The sequence below is a fragment of the Podarcis filfolensis genome (assembly GCF_964270895.1).
Source record: "Podarcis filfolensis genome assembly, chromosome: 9".
NCBI lineage: Eukaryota > Metazoa > Chordata > Lepidosauria > Squamata > Lacertidae > Podarcis > Podarcis filfolensis.
Window position 1 is genome coordinate 77,147,264 of NC_139610.1, and position 16,192 is coordinate 77,163,455.

General features: G+C 48.9%; 3 protein-coding genes across 9 annotated transcripts in view; 2 read left to right on the top strand and 1 right to left on the bottom strand.

The window, feature by feature from the left end:
• Nucleotides 1–6,064, bottom strand: part of DCTN1 (dynactin subunit 1) — a 72,495-nt gene extending 66,431 nt beyond the window's left edge. For all 6 annotated transcript variants that reach the window (XM_083631625.1, XM_083631624.1, XM_083631623.1 and 3 more), the window contains exon 1: nt 5,938–6,064. The gene's annotated coding sequence lies outside the window, so the exon portion shown is untranslated. The remainder of the gene's footprint in view (nt 1–5,937) is intronic.
• Nucleotides 1–16,192, top strand: part of WDR54 (WD repeat domain 54) — a 285,494-nt gene that overhangs the window by 219,809 nt on the left and 49,493 nt on the right. The window lies entirely within an intron of this gene.
• Nucleotides 2,057–12,219, top strand: LOC310742251 (uncharacterized protein). 2 transcript variants are annotated; one of them, XM_083571431.1, is made up of 4 exons: nt 2,057–2,179; nt 7,852–8,009; nt 8,549–8,715; nt 9,889–12,219. In XM_083571431.1, the coding sequence occupies exons 2-4, from the start codon at nt 7,859–7,861 to the stop codon at nt 11,200–11,202; spliced, it is 1,632 nt and encodes a 543-aa protein (XP_083427557.1). In that variant the 5' UTR covers nt 2,057–2,179; nt 7,852–7,858; the 3' UTR covers nt 11,203–12,219. The 2 variants fall into 2 exon arrangements, with proteins under 2 accessions (XP_083427557.1, XP_083427556.1); XM_083571430.1 differs by lacking the exon at nt 2,057–2,179 and adding an exon at nt 3,992–4,017.

The following is a 16,192-nucleotide window of genomic DNA, read 5'->3' on the forward strand; positions in this document are numbered from 1 at the left end:
AGAGCCAGTGACTGGTCCAGTGTTGCCCAGGGAGCATCATGGCTGAGTGCGCATTCAAACTCTGGTCTCCCCGGTCCTAGTCCAGTGCACTAGCCACTACAGCCCACTGGCTCTCAGGTGCCCCAAGGGGAAGCCTGTCGTGGATCATGAAATCAACCTCCCCTTAGTCAGCAGCAGCAGGCAGAGGGAGGGGAGGAAGATGTGGTCCTCCAGACATGATTCCCATTAGGGAGCATTTTCTCCTCTTTTGGTCCAGATCTCACTAGAGGATCAGGAGCAGCAGCAGAACCCAGCCAGCAGCAGCCCATGTTACTACCAGAGGGAAGCCGCTCCAGGTGAGCTCTCCCAACCAGCAGCTTCAAGCCATCCCCATCATGTCAGCTGCTCAGTCGCAGTCATGCCACGAAGGTCCTAAGAGTTCAAAGAAGTCATCCTAGTCCACTGAAAGAAGCAGGCAGGTCCCTGCAAAGATGCAGCACTCTTGGCCCACACTGCACAATTCCTGCAGGGGCCAGCAAGGAAGTAATAATAATAATAATAAATTTTATTTATATCCTGCCCTCCCCACCCAGGGTGGCTAACATCAAAATATATAATACATTAAAATATAAATTCAGCAATCAACTGAAATACAGCTTTAAATCGGATTAAAATCAAAATAAACTCAGATGGCTACCCACAAATTATAACTATAGGGTTAGGGACCTTAAGTACTCACCAGGCTCAGCTATTTGTATGAGCCAGCAAGAAGCAATAGAGAGGCCACTTATATGCAGGGTCTTATAAAAGGAGGGGGGTCAGACTGGGCCCCGGCCAAAGGCCTTGTGGAACAGCTCTGTCTTGCAGGCCGTGCGGAAAGATGTCAAGTCCCGCAGGGCCCTGGTCTCTTGGGACAGAGCGTTCCACCCGACTGGGGCCAGGGCCGAGAAGGCCCTGGCTCTGGTCGAGGCCAGTCTAACCTCCTTGAGGCCCGGGACCTCCAAGATGTTATTGTTGGCGGATCGTAAGGCCCTCCATGGGGCATACCAGACAGGGGGTCCTGTAGGGATGATAGGGCTTTAAAGGTTAAAACCAGCACCTTAAACCTGCCCCTGTACTCCACCAGGAGCCAGTGCAGTTGGTAAAGCACTGGATGAATGTGATCCCGTGGTGAGGACCCCATAAGGAGCCTTGCCGCGGCATTCTGCACCCGCTGGAGTTTCTGGGTCAGCTTCATGGGCAGCCCCGCGTAGAGCAAATGACAATAATCAAGGAACAGACAATAGTTTCTAAGCGCCTCCTTGTAGTATTCTGCCTCTATGAGCCACAGGACGTATTTGGCACACAGCTTCTCTGTGTAGAACAACTGGGTGGAGCTGCAGAAGGAAAACTTCAAAGTACACAGGACAGGTTGCCCTCTATCACGTGAAGCAGGTCCTACAATTGCTGACTTGTCGCTGCACAGCAGATGCTAGCAGCCTCCCAGTGAAAGCTCAGTCGCCTGCGTCTTTGTCATACTAGCTGATCTGCTGCCAAAAGAAAAGCCTTTGGCCCAAAAAGCCTGTTCACTGACATCACACCCATTCATCAAGAAAATGAATGTGTATCTGAAGAATGAGTGTATCTGAAGAAGTGTGCATGCACACGAAAGCTCATACCAATAACAAACTTAGTTGGTCTCTAAAGTGCTACTGGAAGGAATTTTTTTTGTTTTGTTTCAATCAAGAAAAAAGTCACCCTTGGTGGAATCTGCCTCTTTCCAACACCCCGTAATTCTTTAGACTCCCCAGTTTTGAATAGAGTTCTTTGAGCAGGGTGTTCGAAGACTATCATGTGCTGACAAAAAATGTGAGGGAAGAGTTTGCTTGACTGTTCAGTTAAAAATTGAGGGCCGGAAACTAGCACTTGGGGAGGGGGGGGTGTGCAACAAAACCTGCCATCCAAACAAACACCCACCTTTAAAATGTTAAGAATAGAGCAAATGAGCTAAGACGTTGCAGACACAAGTGGTAGTCTTTAAAAATCAGATCTTCCCCCCCAGGGATGTGTTTCATCATTCTAATTTTGTTCCGCCTGCATAGATTCTGTCATCACACTGAAGCATGGGGAGAAACACCCAAGTCCAGCCCGCAATGCAAACATCTCCTGTCGGAGCCCAGACTGCTTGAAGGTCAACAGGCCCACCGGGAAGGAGGAAATGGTGAGTGAAGCGAAGCCTGCAGCCCAAGATTTCCTCCCCATGTAGCAAGTGGGGCTTGAAAGGAAGAGGCTGCAGTGAAAGGTCTGCAGGAACCTCAGGAAAGAGAGGCAGTAGGAAATGGGTTCTGAATGCAGGCTAGATCCATTGGCTCCAGTGAGCCAGAATGACACCAAGAAGAAAGTTGCCCTCAAGAGCCCTCTGGGAATTGGTCCAGTCCTCTTCTAAGGCCAGCCAGATGGGTGGGGTATAAATAATAAATTGTTATTATTATTATTATTTTTATTACCCCCCGCAAGGGCCGGATTGAGGTTTGATGAGGCCCTCAGCTACTGAAGGTAATGGGACCCTTTCTATGTCCAGCAGTCCTTTGTCCACAACAAATTGCTGCAGTTTTTTGTGTTGAATAGATGCTATAGGGTAATTTATGAATTTGCACATCACAAAATATGTATTTAATCAAAGTAATTGTTGAACTGAAATATAATTAAGAAGAAGTATATTAATAGTGAAATACATTTTCTTTTCCTTCAATTTTTTGGGGGGGCCCAAAGAGAGCTATGGCTTGTTTAGCTTATATGTAAATCCAGCACTGTGGCCCCTGCCTCTTGTGGGAAGGAGTTCCGTAGCTCCAGGCTGCGCTGTGTGAAGGAGGACTTTTGTCTCCCTGTCCTGAATCACTTTCTCGGATGCCCTCGAGTTCGAGAGAAGGAAAGCTTTCCCGGCAGGTCCACTTTCTTCCTGCTCTGCATCCCTTCATAAATTTCTATTGCCCACCCCCTGGCCTTCCCCGCATTTCCTTAAACCAAAAAGCCCGTCTTCATGGGGGAAGGCCGTCCCCACCGAGATGCCTTGATGGCCCTGTTGAGTTGGGCGGGGGGGGGGGGTTGATTTTTTAAAATAATATATTTATTAGGTTTTCCATTTTATAATATTAAATACATCTTTATGGAACTCTTTCCTTATTTGCTCATGCGAGCTGTCGACTTCCCTCCATCCTGCCTCAGGGTTTTTTATAATTCCAATTTTACCTCATAGCATTTGTACCTTTTCCAATTTACGTTGGGGTCCTTCATTTTATCACGTATTTTAAATCAGTGTGGGCCAAACTCGGCCCTCCAGCTGTTTTGGGACCCCTCCAGCCATAAGCATTCAACAGATAAAAAGCAAATAAAGTACCTGAAGACAGTTTTCAAGCCACATAAAAACAGCTTTTTGACTTTTTAAAGTATTGTTAGCATCTGGAGAAGATACTTAACTACCGAAGCAGGGCCTTTTAATGTGACCAGCATATTATCTCTATTGGCTCCTAAAGTGTCACAGCTACAAAATTACAGCTTCCACATCGTACTTTTTTAAACACCCAAATCGGGCAGAAAGCCATCTAATTCAGATTTTAATTCTATCCTGATTTGTTTTGAAGAGGTGATTTAATTATTGTTTGATTTTATATCAGTGTTTATATTTGAAGTTAGCCACCCTGAGCCCGGTCTCGGCTGGGATACAAATAAAAATTATTTATTATCATCATCATTATTATTATCCCTAGCTAGCAGGACAGGTGGTCAGGGATGATGGGAGTTGTAGTCCCTAAACATGGGGAGGGCCAAGTTTGGCCTTCCCTGTTTTAAATAAATGTAAAAAGGTAATAATTGTAAAAAAGGTAAAAAATCGTGCCTCCCCCCTCCGCTTCCCGGCTGGGATACAAAAAAATGTTTATTGTTGTTGTTGTTTATTATCCCCAGCTAGCAGGACCAGTGGTCAGGGATGATGGGATTGTAGTCCCCAAACATGGGGAGGGCCGAGTTGGGACATCCCTGTTATAAATAAATGTTAAAAAGGTAATAATTATTGGGGGGGGCGGTTTGAGCCCAGGTCCTCACCACCGGTTTCCCGCCTCCCCCCTCCGCTTCCCGGCTGGGATACAAATAAAAGTTTATAATTATTATTATTATCCCTAGCTAACAAGACCAGTGGTCAGGGATGATGAGAGTTGTAGTCCTAAAACATCTGGAGGGCCAAGTTGGGCCATCCCTGTTCCAAATAAATGTAAAAACGTAATAATTATTGGGAGGGGGTCGAGGCCCGGTCCCCCCCCTGCTTCCCAGCCAGGATACAAATAAAAGTTTATTATTCTTATTCTTATTATATTATTATCCAGGATACAAATAAAATTTGTGTTGGTTTATTATTATTATTATTATCATCATCATCATCATCATTATTATTGTTATCCCTAGCTAACAGGACAGGTGGTCAGGGATGATGGGAGTTGTAGTCCCAAAACATCTGGAGGGCCAAGCTGGGCCATCCCTGTTCCAAATAAATGTAAAGAGGTGGTAATTATGGGGGGGGGGAGGTTGAGCCCGGGTCCCCCCCCCCGCTTCCCGGCCAGGATACAAATAAAAGTTTATCATTCTTATTCTTCTTTTTGTTTTTATCCCCAGCTAACAGGCCAGGTGGTCAGGGATGATGGGAGCTGCAGTCCCCAAACATGGGGAGGTCCAGGTTGGACCATCCCTGTTCTAAATAAATGTAAAGAGGTCATAATTATTGGGGGGGGGGTTGAGCCCTGGTCCCTTCCCCTTCCACTTCCCGGCCAGGATACAAATAAAAGTTTAATATTACTATTCTTATTATCATTATCATCCCCAGCTAACAGGACCCCCCACCGGCATTGTGCCTCCCCCCTCCGCTTCCTGGCCGGGATACAAACAAAAGTTGGTTTTTTTATTATTATCATTATCATCATCATTATTCCTAGCTAGCAGGACCAGTGGTCAGGGATGATGGGAGTTGTAGTCCCCCAAGGTCGGGAGGGCCAAGTTGGGCCATCTCTGTTCTACATAAATGTAAAGAGGCCATAATTATTTGGGGGGGGGGGGTTGAGCCCTGGTCCCTCCCCCTTCCACTTCCCGGCCAGGATACAAATAAAAGTTTAATATTACTATTCTTATTATCATTATCATCCCCAGCTAACAGGACCGGTGGTCAGGGATGATGGGAGTCGTTGATGATGATGGTGATGATGATATCATATTTATTATTGTTATCCCTAGCAGGCAGAACCAGTGGTCAGGGATGATGAGAGTTGTAGTCCTAAAACAGCTGGAGGGCCAAGTTGGGCCATCCCTGTTCCAAATAAATGTAAAGAGGTGGTAATTATGGGGGGGGGGAGGTTTGAGCCCTGGTCCTCACCACCGGTTTCCCGCCTCCCCCCACCGCTTCCCGGCCGGGATACAAATAAAAGTTTATCATTCTTATTCTTCTTTTTGTTTTTATCCCCAGCTAACAGGCCAGGTGGTCAGGGATGATGGGAGCTGCAGTCCCCAAACATGGGGAGGTCCAGGTTGGACCATTCCTGTTCTAAATAAATGTAAAGAGGTCATAATTATTGGGGGGGGGGGGGTTGAGCCCTGGTCCCTTCCCCTTCCGGGCCGGGATACAAATAAAAGTTGGTTTTTATTATTATTATCATCATCATCATCATATTATTATCCCTAGCTAACAGGACAGGGATGATGGGAGTTGTAGTCCCCCAAGGTCGGGAGGGCCGAGTTGGGCCTTCCCTGTTCTACATAAATGTACAGAGGTCATAATTATGGGGGGGGGGGGTTGAGCCCCGGTGTGCCCCCCCCGGCTTCCCGCCTCCCCGTCAGCTTCCCACCGACTCCTTCTTTGCTGCCCCCGCCCCTCGCCCCCCCCGGCTTGGGCCTGTCTCCTCAGGACCCCCCTTCCCCCCCTTCCCCCCCCCCACTCACCGGCTCCCTCCTCTCTCCGCCGCGCCGGCCTCCTCCGCCCTGTCAGCAAGGCCCCCGCCCGGGCTGCCCTCTCGCCGCCGCCCGCCCCGCCCCGCCGGCGACTCCCTCCACTTCCCACGGCAGGCGCCGCGCCGGGCAGCTCCCCGCCCAGAAGGCCCCCTGGGACCCGCGCAGGCGCACCCGGGGCCGGCGAAGCCAAGGGGCGGGGCCGAGGCGAGTTCCGCCCGGCGAGGGGCGGGGCCTCTCTCTTCCGCGGCCGCGTGGGCGGGAGGAGGAGGAGGAAGAGGGACTCGATCCTTTGGGCTCCCGGGAAGGAGGGCGGCAGGCAGGCAGGCAGGAGGGATCCGGCGCCAGGGTAAGAGCTCCAGCCTCGGATCGGGACCAGCTCTCTTGCATAGCTGCCAACGTGTCCCTTTTTTGAAGGGAAATTCCCTTATTCCCTGATTATTATTATTATTATTATTATTCCGAATAGGATTCCTCGTGAGAAAAGGGAAACGTGGACAGCTCTGCTCTCTTGTTCCCGGTCCCGATCGGCGCCCCCTTCCCCGCCCCGCCCGGGACAAGCCCGCCAGGATCCCCCTTCTGCCCCGAAGCTCCCGCTTTCTCTCCCCCCCGGGGATCCTGTCATTGTAACTGATCAGTGTAAACTCTTTAGGATTTGCGGGTGTTTAATTTTACTGTTTACTACTGGATTCCAATGGATTGTTGAATACTGCTTCATTTGATAATAATAACTTGATAATAATAATTTATTATTTAAGCCGCCCAGAGTGGCTGGGCTGGGTGAGGTATAAATACAGTGGTCCTTCAGGTTACAGACTCTGCTAAACCAGAAATAGTACCTCGGGTTAAGAACTTTGCTTCAGAATGGGAACAGAAATCGCGCAGCAGCAGAAAGCCGCCCAGAGTGGCTGGGGAACAAATAATAAATTATTATTATTATTATTATTATTATTATTATTTATTTATTAGCTAAAGTGGTGCTTCAGGTTAAGAACAGTTTCAGGTTAAGAACGGACCTCCGGAACAAATTAAGTACTTAACCCGAGGAACCACTGTAAATAAAATGATGGTGATGATCCTGGGCGGTGGGGGGTCTGCATGGGGAGAGGAGAGTCTGTCCCGTCCCCCCAGGGCCGCTCTCCTTCCCAGGCCAAACCAGAGATTTGGACCGCGCCTCATTCCGAGTTGGCCAATGATTCATAAAGGAGGAACTCATTCATGAAATCCCCCCCCACACACACGCATGCGCATGCGGCTGTCGGAAGGCGGCCCAGAGCTCGAGAGAAACGAAAGTGCCCCTGTGCAAAAGTTTAAAAGGTGCAAGGAGATAGGATAGTAAATGTATTAAGGATGGAATATCAAATAAAGTGAATAATGCAACAATAACAAAAATAATAGCAGGTACACGGGTGGAGGGAAGTACTGGGCTGTGGGGGAGGGAGGTGAAGGGATTAATTGAAATTGTTAAAGAATGGTATAGGATTTAAGAGATTTGAATTTTTGTAAAGATTCTATAAGGAAATCAGAAAGCAGCAAGAAACATCAAGTAAAGGTATGAGAGAGGAGATCAGTGTAAAGGAAAACATGAGACTTATGGTTTTGTTACATATGAATTTATTTTGGAGTTGTTTGTTGTAAAGAATGTATATTATGTGAATAAAATAATAAAGGATTTGGAAAGAGGAAAAAAGAAAGTGCCCCTGTGGACGAGGAGAGCCAAAGGGCAGGAGGGCGTGAGTGACGTCACACCGGCATGACATCACGGCGTGACCTCACACCCCACCCGTGGGGCCTGTCACCCTGCCAAGGGAGCAGCTCCACCCTGACTGGGAGCAGGGGAGGGGAGGAACTGCCCGCCTGCCCGCCCGTCCCTTGCCAACGCCTCTCCTCCTCCTTCTTTTCTTCCAGGAGCTCCATGCCCAGGCGGAAAGAGGTGCAGGCGCTGCAGAGGCTCTGCCTGGAGAATGTGGCCGGGAACATGAGCTGCCTCTGGCTCAAGGATTACGCCGACAAATACCTGGACGAATACCACTTCCGCTACATCATGGGGCCCTTCAGCGAGCTGGGTGAGTGGGTGGGGAAGGGGGCAGCGCCCAGGAGCCCCCAGCGGGCAGCAGCACTGCTTGAAGTCTTGCCTCCCATATTGGCAGCCGGCCGGCAGTCTTAGGGCTGGAAGCCGCCCAGAGTGGCTGGAGAAACCCAGGCAGGTGGGCGAGCTATAAGTAATCAATTACAGTCATACCTCAGGTTACAGATGCTTCAGGTTGCACTTTTTCGGGCTGCGGACCACCAAAACCTGGAAGTACTGGAATGGGTTACTTCCGGGTTTCAGCAGTTGTGCGTGCGCAGAAGCGCTGAATCGCACTTTGTGCATGTGCAGAAGCCCTGAATTGCAACCCGCGCGTGTGCAGATGTGCTGCTGCAGGTTGCGAACGCTGTGAGTCGCGAACGTGCATCCCGCATGGATCACGTTCGCAACCCGAGCATCCACTGTACTGTTGTCGTTGTGAGCACACAGTGGGGTGAGGGATAAGCGCACTCCAGATCCTTGGCTCTTGGCACCATCGCAGATTAACACCCTGGGTCTCTCCTCCCCCTTCCCCAGCTGGCTCTGTCGTCCAGGAGCTGCTCCAGCTGATGGGGCAGAGCGGGCGCCTGACCCGCCCCATGCTGCACCTGCTCCTGGTGCCGCACCTGACGCAGCTGAGCCTCAGCACCTGCCCAAAGCTGGTCACCAAGGCCATCGCGGACATCATCACCGTGCGCTGCAAGGTAAGGGGGGCGCAGGGGGCGCTGTGCCAGGACGGAGATCCCTCAGGGAGGCACGTTTTCCGAGACGCTGCTTCCTCTCCCTGGCCTCCTGCCATGTGGCTTTGCTCAGGCACGATGCGCTCGGATCGGGGCCATAGAATGCCCTCCCATGCAAGGAGGCAGAGAACTTTTAAGAGACATCTGAAGGCAGCCCTGTATAGGGAAGCTTTTAATGTTTAATAGACGATTATATTTTATTATGTTTTAAATCTGTTGGCAGCTGCCCAGACTGGCTGGGTAGTAGTAGCAGTAGTAGTAATAATAATAATAATAATAATAATAATAATAATAATAATAGTAATAATAATAATAATAATAATACCGTATTGGCCTGAATATAAGCCTCACTTTTTTCCAAATTCCAACCATGAAAAGTTAGTGCAGCTTAAATTTGCGACCTTACAAAAACAGGCTTTCACAATATCGCTGTTGAAACAGACATACGGTAAAACAAAACGGGTGTGAGTTCCTGCAGAATTTTAATGGAGTGGCTTATATTCGGGTATTGTCTTTTCTTCTTTTCCCCTCTTGAACTTTAAAGGTGCAGGTTATATTCGGGTGTGGCATATATTCAGACCAACACAGTAATAACAATAAATTTGCTCTGCTGGCAGCCTGGCCACGCAATTATGGTGTCCCAGGATCCTTTAAAAAAAATTATGCTTTTCAGGTTTATACATTTCACTAAATTTACAATCATTTTAGCATTTTAAAACTTTACTTCCTTCCCCCCTTTCTGCAGTTCCTTAACTTTATTTTTAATATTTTCTGCATATCTAAATTAACTTAATTTGTTCATCTACTTTATGTATATACTCTTATCAAACTGCAGGTTATTACAATAATCCTGCCAATATTCTTATCTGTAAATGTTCAATAAACCATTTCCGTTCTTTTGTAAAAAGTTTGTTGATTTCTTATTCTTCTGGTAAGTTTTGCCATTTCTGCATATCCCATAAGTTTTTGTATCCATTCTTCCTTTGCTGGGACTTCTGCTTCTTTCCATTTTGGGGCGAGTAACATTCAGGAATAAGTTTCTATATGGTTTTGGTAGTTCTGCCCCTATAATTCCTGGCGTCCCAGGATCCTTTGCCCTCCGTCCTACTCTCATTCTCGCTCCTTTTCCCGAGGCAGAACCTGTCCTCCCTGGATCTCCGCGGCTGCAGCCGGATCCCCGCCGACTCCCTGGTTGACCTGGCGGAAATCCTTTCCGGCCTCACGAAGCTGAACCTCTCAGGGACGCAGTGCAACACAGCCGTCCTCTCGGCTGTCGGCTCCTCCTGCCAGCGGCTGCGCGAACTGGACATCTCTGCCTGCGCCCGGCTGACCGGGGCCTCCCTCCTGCACCTAGCCTACGACCCCATCGCGGGCGTCCTCTGCTGCCCGGCCTTGCAGGTGCTGGCAGCGTCGGACCTTGAACCCAGCGCCTCCAGCCAGGACCTCCTCTGGGCCCTGGTGTTCCTGCTGCTGGCACTGCCCAGCCTGAAGTCCCTGGCCAGCAGCCTCGTCCCGGACGCCGTGTGCTTGGTCCACCACCAGGAGTTTGGCGGGGCCCAGATCCCCCCGGAGTTTCCCTCCCTGGAGGAGCTGGCGCGGCGGCACAGGGCACCCTCCCTCACAGGCGAGGGGAGTGCCAAGCTCACGCTGCGCCTCCAGGAGATGCTGGAGGTGAGCGAGGACTCCTTGCCTGCCATCTGTGCTGCGTGCCCCCACGTGGCGAGGGCCACAGTGATCCTCGAAGACGGCCCTGGCAAGGGCCAAAGCCCCCTGCTGTCCTGGCACGGCCTTGCCCACCTGACGCTGAGCTGCCAGGGGAGCAGGCACCTGGGGGAGCTGCTGCCCCTGGCCGCCGCCCAGGGCAGCCAGCTCCAGACCCTCTCGCTGGAGGGCTTCTCCCTCGAAGAACCTCTCTGCTTCCCCACCCTTCTGAGCCGCTGCCCGAACCTCCGGGAGCTCAGCGCCTCCCTCTGCGCCCCGCAGCTGCCCGGCTGGCACTGGGAACCGCTTGCAAATGGCGACGGAGGCTTGAACGTCGGCCTCCTTCCCCTCAACAAATTCCCTCAACTTCGTGCCTGTCGGCTTATCTTGGCCGCGTCCGACGCTCCTCTGCCTTCTCCACACTCCACGGTGCTGAGCGCCACCCTCCTGTCTCTGCTTAGGAATTCCCCGTGCCTGGAAACCCTGGAGCTGATCCACGTGCCTTTCCCCTTGGACGGGCTGTTTCAGAAGGCACTGGAGACCCCTGGCACCCCCCTGGCACACCTGCGCAAGGTCTCCCTGACCCACAGCCAGGTGTCTGCCCAAACCGCCCACCTGCTGCTGTCTTCGGAGAATCAGCTCGGACACCTGGACTTGCAAGGCTGCCCGGACGTTACCCGGGGAGACCATGACCAGCTGCTCAGGAGGGTCCGCCGTGAATGCCTGGACCTGCTCGTCCTGTGGAGGTGAAAGTCTCTGCCCCGTTCAGCCTGCAATGGGGTGCCCCCTTGCGCCGAGGCTCAGAGCGCAAAGTGAGTGTTACGTTTGCAGAATACAAGCGCCATCTTTGTGCCCAGCAAACACCAGCAGAGCCGGGGGGGGACAAGGTCCCTTGCAAGGGGTCAGCTGAGATGAAGTGAGGGCCAGAGTGAGGCCTCGGTGCTTGCAGGAAACAACATTGCACTTGGCAAGAGGCTGTAGAGAGCAGGGCAGCCAAAGATCAAAGATGCCAGAAGACTCATGGAATTATAGGGTTGGAATTTACCCCCAAGTAGGCTTTACCCCCAAGGGACGCGGGTGGCGCTGTGGGTTAAACCACAGAGCCTAGGACTTGCCGATCAGAAGGTCGGTGGTTCAAATCCCTACGACGGAATGAGCTCCCGTTGCTCAGTCCCTGCTCCTGCCAACCTAGCAGTTCGAAAGCACGTCAAAGTGCAAGTAGATCAATAGGTACCACTCCGGCGGGAAGGTAAACGGCATTTCCGTGTGCTGCTCTGGTTCGCCAGAAGCGGCTTAGTCCTGCTGGCCACATGACCTGGAAGCTGTACGCCAGCTCCCTCGGCCAGTAAAGCGAGATGAGCGCCGCAACCCCAGAGTCGGCCACGACTGGTCCTAATGGTCAGGGGTCCCTTTACCTTTACCTTAGACTTGCCAAGATGTATAAGACTGAATCAGATAAATGCTGGAAATGCAAAGAGGCGAACGTTCTTTCATACATGGTGGACTTGTTCAAGGGTAAAAGAGTATTGGGAAATGATCCATAATGAATTGAAAAAAATGTTTAAAAGTACTTTTGCCAAAAAAACAGAGTCCTTCCTGTTGGAGATAATTCAGACTGACATTCCCAGGGGTCAAAAAAGGTTATTTATGTATGCCACTACTGCAGCCCGTGTTTCGATAGCCCAAAAATGGAAAAAGAGCAAGGTCCCAACCAAAGAACAATGGCAGCTTAACTTGACAGATTATGCACAACTTGCAGACTTAACATAATAAGAGACGAAGAAGAACATACAAAGTTTGGGAAACGTTTATCAAATACAGTGGTGCCCCGCAAGACGAATGCCTCGCAAAACGAAAAACGCGCAAGACGAAAGGGTTTTTCGGTTTTTGCGTCACTTCGCTAGACGATTTTCCCTATGGGCTTGCTTCGCAAGATGAAACGTCTTGTGAGTTTGTTTCCTTTGTTCCTTTGTTCCCTTGTTTTCTTAAAGCCGCTAAGCCGTTAATAGCCGCTAAGCCCCTAATAGCCGCTAAGCCCCTAATAGCCGTGCGCTTCGCAAGACGAAGAGACTCGCGGAACGGATTAATTTCGTCTTGCGAGGCACCACTGTATATGGGAAATAATGATTGTGTCCAGCTGAAAACGCTGGCAGCGTTAAGATAAATTCAACAGGGTAAACAAGTTTGACGGATGCAGGAATGGAATACTGAATGGCATAGTTTTTGTAAAATATGCAGGGATTTAGGATATGTAAAATGAACCATGGAAAGAGAAGAAGTCGTTGATATATTGAGGGTGAAAAATGAGTATTTTAAATTGTGAAACAGAAAATTTAATAAAAAATTTATACGGAAGGGGCCCCCGAGGGGCATCTAGCCCTGTAATGCAGGAATCTCAGCTCAAGGATCCCTGGCAGGCGGACATCCAAGCTCTGCTTAAAAGACTCCCATGAGAAAGATTCTGATGCAACATCACAAAAGGAAGAATCCTGCTGCAAAGAATTTTACCTTGCCTGAGCAATTCTGAGCACAAGCAGGGAGCCCACGGAAGTTCCGCTTCTGGGGTCAGTCCCAAGTTAATACATAACGGCCGCTGCGTGAAAATATCCTGCCCTGTGTGCCTTCACCCTTTTCCCTTTCCCTTCGTGTTCATTTCTGGGGAGGCTCAGCCTCCCTGGGCTCCCCGGCTCCTTCCTTTCCACCTGCACTTTCAGGGACGGAGAGGCAGTGCGGTGTAGCGGTTAGAGCATCAAACTGTGACCCTGGAGACCTGGGTTCCATTCACTACTCTGCCTTGAGCCTCACTGGGTGACCTTGGGGGCCAGTCACCAACCCTCCGCCTGACCTACCTCACGGGGTTGTTGTAAGGATAGTATGGGATGGGGAGGAGGGTGCAGGCCACCTTGAGCTCTGCGGAGGGAAGACGGGATATAAAATGCAATAAATATTAAAAAATGACCCTTTGTCCCACCATGTAACAGCTGCAACTTAACACTGTGCAGTTAGAACAGAGGGGGGAACTTGGAGTGCTTTTAAACTGAAGGAGATTTAATACCGTTGTTTTGTCAATCCTTCTCCTTTAAATATTGCTGGTGTTTTTGTACTGGTTCCTCCGTTTTTGTACTGGTTTTTGTACTGGTTCCTTTGTTGTTACTCTTGAATTCTCACTGCGTGGCTTATCCTACGGTGCTTCTTCGATGGGCCCCCATGACCTACACATCTCACTCTCGGCTGCGTCCGTATTTTGCATTATATCTCAATAAACCGTTGAGTTTTGCTTCCGTTGCCATCTGGAGTCCATGCTCTTTGCATCTGCATTGCGGCTGCACTTTAGGTCGTGCAAATCCAAGCCCGGGTTATCCCTGCTTTATACTGGAGCTGCCTTGGCCGTTGCTGGCTGGACTTTGGAGCCAGGAATCTGATAACAGGAGGCGGCTGCCAATCCAGAGTTCAGGGCCGGGGACGGCGTGTGGTGCCAAAACCCCCAGGAGGGAATGATTCTGTTTCGGAAGAGGCAGTTGTGTGAATGCTCCTTGAAGAACAGGACCACAAACATGCCAGTGTGTTTGCCGTTAATCCCTACACCATGCTAATAACAGAATTATAGCAGTGTTGTGTAGTGGTTAGAGCACCAGGCGACCAGGATTCGAATACCCGCTCGGCCTTGACGTGCATTGGGTTGTGAGTCACCAACCCAACCTCGCAGGGTTGTTGTGTGAGGTCAAATGGGGTGAGGGGAACCATGTGTGCCGCTTTGAGCTCCTTGGTGGGAAAAGTGAGATATAAATGTAATAAATAACAAAAGTAAACATATGATATCGGGGCATTCCTGTTGTTAATAATAATAATAATAATAAATTTTATTTATATCCCACCCTCTCAGGCCAGAGCCGGGCTCAGGGTGGCCAACACCAGTAAAATTACAGTAAAAACATAATAGGAGGGAAAAAACCCAATTTAAAATGCAGGTGAAAATGCAGAGGAACGACCTTTTCAGTTGGAAGTCAGCATCTATATGAAAAATTGTAAATACAGGGCCCCAAATGCCTTGGAAGTCCCCTGTGGTGGGTGTTTGGGAGCAGGAATGGCAAGTGGGGGCCCTGAAATGCTGGTAAGGGGGACTTTTTTTTCTTCATTTATGGTGGAAACATAAAGCAAAGTGGTGCTGGCCCAGGGCAACTTCAAGTCCGAAATCCCTTTTGACTCCCTTCTGTGCCTACTGAATTATTATTATTATTATTATTATTTATTATTATTATTATTATTTATTAATAAACCGCCCATCTGGCTGGGTTTCCCCAGCCTCTCTGGATGGCTCCCAAAAGAATTAAAAGCACAATAAACATACTGTATTTATGACCAGAAGGTCCATCTCACGCACAATGCATCCTTTGCAACAGCTGGGATTCTGCACGTGAAGTTACGGAAAAGTAACCGGAAGCCTAATGAAATTTATGAGAAAATTATAGAAACGGCCAAGTATTACTTAACTAAGTTACGTTACAGGAAAAAGAACATTTTAGAGAAGCTATTGAATCCTGGTAATTCCGTATGTAAAGGGAGAACAAAGAATTTCAGGGCGAGGTGCAGAATGCGTCTATTTACAGAATGACTATTTATTTGTCAGGAAAGGCTGACATGAGAAATGGCAGCTCCTTTGTTCCAGATTTACAGTATGTAATCCCTCCTAAGAAATGCTCCGCCTCTGTTAAAGGTGAGATCAAGTGCATTGTCATTTGGTTGTACAGTGGTACCTCAGGTTACATACGCTTCAGGTTACATACGCTTCAGGTTGCAGACTCCGCTAACCCAGAAATAGTACCTTGGATTAAGAACTTTGCTTCAGGATGAGAACAGAAATTGTGCTCCAGTGGCGTGGCAGTAGCAGGAGGCCCCATTAGCTAAAGTGGTACCTCAGGTTAAGAACAGTTTCAGGTTAAGAACGGACCTCCGGAACGAATTAAGTACTTAACCAGAGAATCACAGAATTGTCCCGAGGCTCATAAGAGTCCAAACCCCAGCAAGACATATCTAAAGAACCTGTTTCAAGGAGAAACTGCAGGGGCAGCCACTGTGAAGTTGCCACAGAGATTCGCAAACAGATGATGAAAGCACAGGTTATATTATTATTATTATTATTATTATTATTATTATTATTATTATTATTATTATTAATTCATTTCCATATTGCTTTATATCTTTAAGGAAAAACCCCACAAAGCAGAGAGAACACAACATCAAATAAAACAGTCCAGAAAAAAAACAGAAGAAAGTCAACTATAAAGTAAACAATCAACGCAATATAATTGGCAGCAAACTAAATCTTATCTCAAAGATTTGAAAATAAAACATTACAAAAGAGGTCAACGACCGAATGCAGGTTAATGCAGCAACGTTATCTTAAAGATTTCAAAAGAAAACTTTACTAAAGGAAGACAAATATAAAATGCACGGTTATAAGAAAAAACTGCTGCTTTTCCCTTACGGGGTACCCAAGAGCCCGTATAGAGTCCGTAAGTGGGTTCCCTATTGGAAGGAGAAAATAACAGAGGCCAACCAGAGAATATTGAGAAGCAAAGCAGCTAGTAAGCCTGATCTTTTATTAAACTCTTGCAACAGAGTCATAGAATCCTAGAGTTGGAAGAGACCACAAGGGCCATCGAGTCCAACCCCCTGCCAAGCAGGAAACACCATCAGAGCACTCCTGACATATGGTTGGAGTCCCCTGCCCACTCCACGC

Excerpts from the sequence above, each read along its gene's own strand:
- LOC310742251 (XM_083571430.1), top strand. Across the intron at positions 8,010-8,548 it reads GGGGCCCTTCAGCGAGCTGG|CTGGCTCTGTCGTCCAGGAG; the intron begins GTGAGTGGGTGG and ends CCCCTTCCCCAG. Across the intron at positions 8,716-9,888 it reads TCATCACCGTGCGCTGCAAG|AACCTGTCCTCCCTGGATCT; the intron begins GTAAGGGGGGCG and ends TTCCCGAGGCAG.